The sequence below is a fragment of the Erinaceus europaeus genome, chromosome 11, assembly GCF_950295315.1.
Source record: "Erinaceus europaeus chromosome 11, mEriEur2.1, whole genome shotgun sequence".
In the NCBI taxonomy this organism is placed as follows: Eukaryota; Metazoa; Chordata; class Mammalia; order Eulipotyphla; family Erinaceidae; genus Erinaceus; species Erinaceus europaeus.
Window position 1 is genome coordinate 532,865 of NC_080172.1, and position 9,959 is coordinate 542,823.

Consider the following 9,959-nt stretch of genomic DNA (forward strand, 5'->3'; position numbering starts at 1 on the left):
CTCTTATTTTTAGAAGTTAATGATCAAGTGTAGTAAGACATAAAATGAGAGCTGAGTATAGGTGCTAAGGAAGTCCAGAGGAGGAATGAACATTTTCTTAGGTTTAACTGACGTATCATTTGCTTTTCTAAACTCCTGTTCTGGAGCAGAGGAGATGGTATAGTGGTGATGCAAAAATGTGCATGCCTGAGGCTCCGAGGCCCCAGGTTCAGTCTTTCAGTGTGTTGGGGGCTGGGCTTGAAGCTGGGTCTCACACTTGGCTGAGCAGTGCACTGTCCAAGGAAGCCCTTCTGCCATTCTCCCAGGCTCAGTCTTTCATACAGCTGTACGCCAGAGCTGAGCAGTGCTCTGGTTAGAAAAACAAAGAAAAGGAGAAAGAAAATAAGCTTTCATTCTGGCTTCCTCTTTTCTTTTGTAAGTATTTCTCTGAAGAGTAAAGTTTTACTTAAACTTAATGATATTTTTGTATTTGACTCTCTTGGTAACTCAGGGATATGAGTTGGCCTTTTAATCTGTAGTCATGATAGATTTTTATCACTTTCAACTAATAGTCATCGAATGCCTGTGCATGTATAAGATACACACTAGACGCTTAATGTGAAGATTACTTGTTCTTAATCTAGGGATGCAGAACAGATGAAAGCCCTTTGGAAACTGTCAGGAATCTCAGAGAAGTCAGAAAACGGAGGTGAGTGTGGCGCGGCTGAGAATGGGTCTGGGGGCATTGGACTTTGATGCATACAGTTCCAGAGCTGACCACTAGGTGGAAGTCAGTAGCTTAAGGAGGAGTGGGCTGGTTGAGATTGAGAATCCGTCTCTTCTTCCTGGAAGAGGAGTTTGCTTGACTGTCACTTCATAGTCACACAGACGCTCTTCCTGTAACACGCAGGTGTTAAGAAAGACGTCCCGGTGAATTTCAGGCCCAGCTCTGTATCAGCTCAGTAAGCCGACTGGACACCTCTCTAGTCCATGCTGTTCCTGCCGTCCACTTGGTCCCCAGTAGATACTCCCAGGCTTTAGACAGAGCCAGGGAGAGGGTCACTATTAGTGTCTGAGGCCCCAGAGGTCCCATGTTCAATCCTCAGCACTGCCACATGTCAGAGCTGAATAGTACCCCTCCTTCCCTCCCTCCTTCTCTCTCGCTCCCCCTCTCCCCTCTCTCTCTTCCCCTCCTCCTTTCTCTCCGTCTCCCCGCCCCCCTTCTCAAGAAAGTAAATGTTAAGTCTCTTAGCGGGCATAAGAACACTGTTTTGCCGAGAGCCCTTTGTGCTCAGATCCGTGCCTGACATCAGCCAGCAGCAGCCTCCAGTTGCTTGCTGTTATTTTGGGAAGTTGCCTCCCCTCGCTGAACGTGCGTCTCGACATCTCCAGGGCAGTGGACAAGGCGGCTCTGTCCCGGTGTCTCCCTGACCCAGTTCGGTCTCGGTCTGCCGGGACGATTCAGTGTTTAATTGCCATTTCCCTTAATGAAAGTTGTTCTCCTTCCTGCTTTTGAATGATTAATCTCGTGTAGCTTTTCCTAATAGGTAGGCTTTGTGGTTTTTCAAGTTGTGTTTGAAGCTTTAAAGCATGAAGTGGCCTTTTAGTTGGCTCACAGGGACTTCTGCCTCAGGACCACGTCCGTGTGCTTCTTACATTTCCCCACCCTGCCCGACAGGGCAGGTCTGGTGGCGCGGCGAGTCCTCTGGACTCAGTGTCGCCGTGAGTGTGCAGACTCCCGCTCCGGTGCCGGCCGCACTGCTGTCGGGGGTTCCCCAGACAGACCGGTGGAGGGCTGCCTCCCTGCTGCTAGGCGCCTGTGCCAGTGTGAGCAGACGGAAGGGGTCTTAGCACCTGGTGTGATTCGCCTAGTCGCCTTCAGGAGGTTCTGACCCAAGTCCGGGAGCTGCAGACCAGGCGTGCGCCTGAAGTACGCAGCCACCCCGCCACCGTCTGTGCTCTCAGCTCCTGAGAACTCTTCCCAGCCTTCGTCACAGCTCTGTGGCGTCAGAAAGCACCTGGGCAGCGCCTGTTTGCTTGACGGTAAACGGGTGTGATCACTCACTGGCCGCCAGGGCTGTCCCTGTGGTAAACGGGTGTGATCACTCACTGGCCGCCAGGGCCGACCCTGTGGTAAACGGGTGTGATCACTCACTGGCCGCCAGGGCCAACCCTGTGGTAAACGGGTGTGATCACTCACTGGCCGCCAGGGCCGTCCCTGTGGTAAACGGGTGTGATCACTCACTGGCCGCCAGGGCCGACCCTGTGGTAAACGGGTGTGATCACTCACTGGCCGCCAGGGCCGTCCCTGTGGTAAACGGGTGTGATCACTCACTGGCCGCCAGGGCCGTCCCTGTGGTAAACGGGTGTGATCACTCACTGGCCGCCAGGGCCGTCCCTGTGGTAAACGGGTGTGATCACTCACTGGCCGCCAGGGCCGTCCCTGTGGTAAACGGGTGTGATCACTCACTGGCCGCCAGGGCCGACCCTGTGGTAAATGGGTGTGATCACTCACTGGCCATCCCCTTTTACCACAGAGACGGCCCTGGCGGCCAGTGAGTGATCACACCCGTTTACCACAGGGACGGCCCTGTGGTAGGGGGTGATAGAGAGGGAGGGAGACAAAGACAGTTGCAGCATTGCTTCACCACTCGCAAAGGGGAACCCTGCAGGTGGGGACCGGGGGCTTGAACCCGGGTCCATACACATTACAGCACGCGCACTCCATCGGGGCACCATCACTCGGCCGCAGTCATTTCATTTGGATTTTATTGCTACTTTGATTCCTTCTCCTCTGAGCTGGCTTTCAGTGACTTCAGCATATGGATAGCAGTAGAATTCCACAAGATTGACGCCTCTGGAGGTGCAGCTTACGTCAGAGAAGCGCAGAGGAGGGCTTATGTCATGAAAACTCAGACTCACTGAGTAGACTCTTGACTTGGAAGCAGGGAAGTTATCTGTTTACTCATAGGAATGGTACATTCTTTTTGCTGTGAAATGTGTGTTCTTCTGTGTAATTTCTTCATTCTTTCCCTTGCAGGTTCTGGATCCCTCAGAGCAAAATTTGACCTTTCAGAGGGACCCAGTAAGCCCAGCACACTTGCAGTGCAGTTTCTCAGTGAGGGGAGTACTCTGTCAGGAGTTGGTGTTGAGCTGGTAGGCACTGGCTACAGGCTCTCCTTAGTCAAGAAGCGCTTTGCTACCGGTAAGTCGGGGAGCTCATGCTCGTCAGTGGGAGCGGAATCATCTAGATTGTAAAAGGCACTAAGTAGGAGAAGCAGTTACAGAAGCCAGAACTCCCACCCTGTGCTCCCCATAATGATCCCGGGTCCCTGCTCCCAGAAGGACAAAGAATAGGAAGCTTCTAATGGAGGGGATGGGACAGGGAACTCTGGTGGTGGGGATTGTGTGGAATTGTACCCCTGTGATCGTAAATCTTACTCAGTCACTGATAAAAAAAATTACTAAATAACTCTTAGGAAGTTTGTAATGGAAAAGCAGAAATGTTTATCTTTGCCTTTTCAGTACAAGGTAGAGCTTTTTGGAGATACACCTGTGTGAGGGAGCGCTTGCAGTCAGTAGCCCTGACTGCCTCTGACCCAATTCTAACATCCTGTGAACTGATGTAAACTAGAGTTCTGGAAAGTTCCTTGAGTTCACTGGAAATTGTAACTGCAAAGGTCTGCTTGGTGTGTTCCAGGACGCTATCTGGCTGACTGTTGATGGACTCGGGAAGGTGATTGACTCACAGGAGAGTACAGACCTGCCTTTCTGCATTGTTTGTTTGTTTGCTTCAAACACTATTCTAACTTGTATTATGTCTTTGAAACTTAGACATGTTTAAGAACTGTCTACAACTATTAAATTGCACTTTTGAAGTGAGTCATTAAGAGAAATAGTACTGAAATGAGTTTCAACTCTGTTAATGACCAGCTGCAATATTCAGGAAGCACATTTATTTAGATTCTTAGGAAAATGAAGTTTTTGGCTGAAATTTTATATCATCTTCAATATCTAAGTTGAAACAGTGGTTATGGTGTAACGCCAGGCCTGAAGTTTCAGGAAGGCAAGCACAAAAGACCTTAGCTTTCCATAAATTTTTAAGGTCAGAGATAGTTTTGAAATTTCATAGGTCTGATACTGAGTGAATGCAGAGAATGTGAATGCTGAGTTTGATTAATGTTAATTCAGGACACTCGATCAGATTGAGTTATGTGCCATAGAATAAATCAGCCCAGAACTCAAGTTGTATGCAAAAATCTGTCATTTGATTCTCACTACATATTAATAAAGTGTAAGTGCTGTTTTATATGTTTTAATCCTCAAGTGCAATGTGTTTTAAAGTAAGCTTGCAAGACAGCAGAGAAATTTACTTCTGCAATTAACTTTATAGAAGTTGTGATTGTTTTTGATGAATTAATGCTGTAGATTTAATTTATTTTTCTATGAATTACATAATGTGTGCCTTTTAAAACAATAACAAAACCCAGAAGTGTGCCTATCCAATTTGCATTCATTAATGTGCCTCACTCCCCTTCAAATTCTGGGTCTTCTGTCCAGGATCTTACAGTGGTCAAACATTTTTATAAGATAATTAACTGCATTTTTTTATAAATACCTCCAGGGCTGGAATTGGACTTATGCTAAAGAACCCTGACTCATGTCCTTAGTGTGACGCACTGTAGCTGCTGGCAGAGAAATAGACCCAGTGGCTAGTTCATAGGGACAGGGCTTTTTCAGATACTCAGATTTTAACTTCATCAAAAGTATGTAATTCTTGAAACAAATTCTGGAAATCTGTAATAAATTGGTAACTGGTACTTAACTCTAAATTTTTCCTTTTGCCTGCTGATCACTGGGGATGTGCTCATTCGCTTGCTGAGTCTGAGCACGGTGTTTGTAGTCGTCAGTGAGGGTCACGTTTAGAAGAGATTAGTTTTGGCACTAGAGAGCAGAACTACCTTTGGTTTTCATTTCGTGGCTGAAGAAACGGTGAGTTTCTACGTCTCCTTGGATACTTGGCTGAAGCATGCTCAGTGTGGGGAGTTGCTGAAGTGAGAGACTGGGTGGGACACCCTCTAAACCGATAGTAAACCGTAAGACCTCCGCTTGACAGCGTGTTTTCAGTTGCTGTTCACTGAAGGAACTAAATGTGTTGCATGGAATCCTGTGATTTACACGCGGGACTTTGATTTGTAAGGAAAAATTAAGTTGTCCTGCACATCTCTCGCCTAGTGGAAGCAACAAGTTTGTGTTGTAGATGGTGATTTATATAGAACCACTACTTGTTCCGGTAAACTTTCCGGAGAACAAGACTCCTACCAGAAATCTCTGTCACATCTTGCTATGGTAAAGACAGCAGCAGATCTACTTCATAGCAATATTTATAACACGACATGTGCTTTCTATATAGTCAGTGTGACCCTAGTTCTAAATTTAGACTTAAGTAATACATAAGACAGTTTGCTAAAATACTCATTTTAACTGAATAGTGAGATTAGAATGTCTGATTCTCACACTGTACACTTTGAATGCCAACTGTAACCCCTTCATCCTGACTGATGTACAGTAAAATGACTCTTATTGGGCAGCTGATCTCGTCAGAACTGCAGACACCATCATACTCACCATGCCTGTTTTTAATCAAGTATTATCTAAAATGCAAATAGAAGCGAGATGGGTAAACTTCTGCACTTTTCTTAATTACTACAGTCTTCATATCAAGTGTTGACACATAACTTTGTATCGGATGTAGGGTACAGTTTGGAAGCCATATGAGTTTATATTGATTTTTTTCATTTAAAAATACACTAATGGTGTACAAAAGACCAGTCGTTCTTCCATGGGAAGTGTGTTTAGCAAGCTGGTTCTTGCTTCTGTACAGTGATGAACTTTGTAGCTGCCTCTTCTCTAACCAACAGTCTGTAGGCACAGGGCTCTGGCAAATGTAAGCTTTCATGATTGTTACTTACTGCTTTGAATTAGAACAATGCACATCTTTTCTTACAAAATTTTGTAAATATTTTTGATTTTTCATAAAATGTAAATTTTATGCACAAGTTTTGCCCCTAATAAACATGTAATATATAATTTATCCTCTAGTTTTGTGTGACTTTGTCTTTCTGTGGATAGTGACGATTATGTCATAGGTGTTAGTAGAGAAATTTAGTGACTGGTTCTGAACTTAATTGTGATGGACTCACATCAGCTTACAGAATCACAGGACTTGAGGGGGTAGTTTCAGGCCTGCGTGTGTGTCCAGCTCGCCATACCTGACACCAAAGTCCCTCTCCTGCTCCTCACCTTCCCTCAGACAGCCACTGTGGTTCTCACAAGTCTGAGTTTACGGTCGGCTGCTTGTCACAGATCAGTGTGCTTGGTCTAAGTCAAGTCTGATCACATGAGTAAAGCCGCCTCATAGTTGTCTTTTTAAATTTTTTCCATGAGTTGAACATTTTTTTAGGGATATTTTATGTTATTTTATTTTGAGAGAAAGAGACAGGAGAAAGACCATAGCCCCACTCAGCTGTGGTTTTGGTGAGGCTGGGGGTTGTACTTGGGGCCTCAGGTGTGAGAGTCACTTCCATCACCATTACGTTGTCTCCCCAATCCTGCTGACACTTGTCTTTCATCTATCCACTTATCTCACTTAGCATAATGGTTGATTGTTCCATCCATTTTGTCCCAGAACAATACGATCTCTCTTTTAAAATCCCATTTGGAAGAAATAATGATTGATAGAGCACACAGGTGCAGTCTTTTCCCAGAGGGAATTCTCTGCTCCCCACTCCTACCACCAACCCCACGAAGTCCACTGGTGCCCAGGGCCTCCCCTCCCCTCCCCTCCCCTCCCCTCCCCTCCCCTCCCCTCCCCTCCCCTCCCCTCCCCTCCCCTCCCCTCCCCTCCCTCTAGTCCAGAGTCTCGCTTTGCTGCAATAAGCCCCATGAAGGCCAAGCCCCACCCCATTCTCTTTTCTTCCCGTGCTTCTGAGGTTCCGTCTATCAGTGGGATCACCTGGTGTTCATCCTTCTCACCTAGGCTTATCTCATTTAACACGTCCCTTCCAGTTCACATCTCATCGTTTCTGACAACAGTAGGATTCCATCGTGTGTCTAAACCCCGTCTGTCTCAGCCCCTCATCTGGTGTTGGACTTCTGGGTTGCTTCCAGGTGGACATAGGTCTGTGCAGGTCTCTGGGTGTTTTGAGCTGTGTGGTTAGATTCCCAGGGGGTGAGCAGCTGCCGGGGCTGGATCACTTGCGCTCTGAGGAAGATTTGGGAAGCGTCCGTGCCGATCCCCTGTGCTGTGGCCAGGCTTCCTCCCCAGGTCCTCACGCATGGCAGTGTCCTTCCCGGGGGGCCTGTATCCTGGCCGCTCTGCTTGTCCCCCAGGTGCTCTGTCTCTTGCCGTAAGTGCGTGCTAAGACCCTCACCCTCCGATGACCGGGCCCTCTTGAGGTCAGCTGCCTGTTCTGTATATCTGGGTGCACCTATGTTGGCCGCATCTATTTCAGTAATATCACGTCTTCTTATTGAATTGATCCTTCGATCACTAAATGGTGTCCATCCTGGTCTTTGACTGCCTTTTTGACGGACAGTATTTTACCTGACAGAACAGCAGTTTCTGCCATTGTCTCAGCTCCAGCCTTTCACTCCGGGCCTGTTGGTCTAGCTGTGAGCTGCTTGTAGATACAGAATAGATGAATGCTGGCATTTTTGGTGCCAGCCGCCCAACCGCCATGTCTTTTGCTGTATTTCAGCAGCTCCCTCCAGGGTGGCTACTGGCACCATTCTACTTCTATTTCTGGCCATTTTGTGTTTGTGTTGCTTCTTTGCCCATTTGCTTCTGTCTACAGACTTCATGTATGTAACTTTCTATGGTGTCTTCATTTCTTATTTTTTGTCTTTTTCAAAAAATTATTTTATTTTTTTCTGTTTTTTTAAATTATCTGTATTTAATGGATAGAGATAGCCAGAAACCAAGAGAGTGGGGTTGGGATAAAGAGGGAGACAGACACCTGCAGCCTTGCATCACCACTCACACAGCTTTCCCCTGCAGGTGGGGGCTGGGGGCTTGAACCTGGATCCTTGTGCACTGTAACATGTGCGCTCAACCAGGTGCACCACCACCTGGCGCCTTTTTGTCTTCTGTGAGCCTGTACTCCATATTTTGTTTTGTGGCTACCAGGAGTGTCAACTCCAACTTAGAATACCTGCAACATTTTTTAAAGCTAATCTGGTCTCATCGCTGGGTCTGCTTTTATCTGTTTCTCCCTACCCTTTCATATTTCATTGTTGACTTCTATTACTATTGTTTCTATTTTTATCACTTTGCTTAGGGCTTGTACTTATTTATTCCTTTTTGTGGAATTATTTTCAAAATTTTCTTTTGCTGGATATAGTTTTTTCAGAACTTGATTTTGAAATAACTCAGGAAACAACAACTTTGACCCTCTTATAGAATTCATGTTTATACTTAATACCTTTCTCTCTCTTCTGGCATATTGGAAAGAACACCTGCTTTTTCTGGGAGAAGTGTGTATTTCTGGAAAAAAGAAGTTTCACATTCAATTCTTGCATGAAACTTACCACAGATAGTCTGAGATGGTGGGCTGGGTGGCGGTAAGCAAGGGACCTGGGACTGAGCCCCACTCCCCACCTGCCGGGGGCGCTTCATGGGTGGTGAAGCAGGTCTACTGGCATCTCGCTCTCCCTCTCTCTGTCTTTTAAGTTTTTTATTATCTTTATTTATCTGTTGGATAGAGAAAGCCAGAAACCAAGAAGGGAGAGGGGATGGAGAAGGAGAGAGACACCTAAACACTGCTTCAGCACTGGCAAAGCTTCCCCCCTGCAGATGGGGACTGGGGTCTTGAACCTGGGTCCTTGCGCATTGTAACGTGTGTACTCAAAACAGGTGCGCCACCGCCCGGCCCTCCGGCCCTCCCTCTCTCTTTTTTAAAAAAATGTTATTTGTTTGTTTCTTTATTATTGGATTGGGACAGAGAAATTGAGAGGGGAGGGGAGATAGAAACAGAGACCCTTGCAGCCCTGCTTCACCACTGGCAAAGCTCTCCCCTAGCAGGTGGGGACCAGGGGCTTGAGCCAGGGTCCTTGCTCACTGTAATGTGTGTGCTTAACCAGGTGCGCCATCACCTCCCCTTCTCTGCCTCTCCCTCTTCTCATTTTCTCTCTGTCCTATCCAAGAAAGAAAGAAAGAAAGAAAGAAAGAAAGAAAGAAAGAAAGAAAGAAAGAAAGTAGTGGCCTCCAGCAGTGGTGGATTCCTGTGCCGGCAGCAAGCCTCAGCAGTGACCCTGGTAGCAATAAAAAAGTCAAAATGGGGCTGGGTGGTAGCGCAGCTGGTTTAAGCACACATGGCGTAAAGCACAAGGACCGTTGTAAGGATCCTGGTTCGAGCCCCCAGTTCCCCACCTGCAAGGGGGGGGGGGTCGCTTCACAAGCAGTGAAGCGGGTCTGCAGGTGTCTATCTTTCTCTCCTCCTCTCTGTCTCTCGTCTCTCCATTTCTCTCTGTCCTATCCAACAACAAGAACAATAATAATAACAACAATAAACAAGGGCAACAAAAGGGAAAAATGGCCTCCAGGAGCAGTGAATTTGTAATGCAGGCACCGAGCCCCAGCAATAACCTGGAGGCAAAAAACAAACAAACAAAAAAGTCCAAACAACACAGTCTGGCCTGGTGGGGTCTGTTCATGACTTCCTCAAACAGAACTGCTTCCTACTGTCCAAATCATGTCTGCTTTGTTGGCTCTGCTTGTTCAATACACTTCAAACCATCATCCAGACTTCTGGCAAGAAGATGAGCTCCTTGTAGAGGTTCTTGCTGTTGTCTACTGAGAACCAACTCAGTTCTGTCCTTTATTATGATTAATTTTTAATTTCTTTATTGGGGGATTAATGTTTTGCAGTTGACAGTAGATACAGTAGTTTGTACATGAACAACATTATGTCACGCATGCA

General features: G+C 46.5%; 1 protein-coding gene across 2 annotated transcripts in view; it reads left to right on the forward strand.

Moving 5' to 3' along the window:
- Window positions 1-6,073, forward strand: part of FCHO2 (FCH and mu domain containing endocytic adaptor 2) — a 103,165-nt gene extending 97,092 nt beyond the window's left edge. The window contains exons 23-25 of one of the 2 annotated variants that reach the window (XM_060201034.1): window positions 624-688; window positions 3,020-3,184; window positions 3,680-6,073. In XM_060201034.1, coding sequence (XP_060057017.1) covers window positions 624-688; window positions 3,020-3,184; window positions 3,680-3,702 — 253 coding nt within the window. In that variant the 3' untranslated portion in view covers window positions 3,703-6,073. Of the gene's footprint in view, window positions 1-623; window positions 689-3,019; window positions 3,185-3,504; window positions 3,654-3,679 lie in introns of those variants that run through there. The other variant, XM_060201033.1, reaches the window with a different exon arrangement.
- The last annotated feature ends 3,886 nt before the right edge of the window (window positions 6,074-9,959 follow it).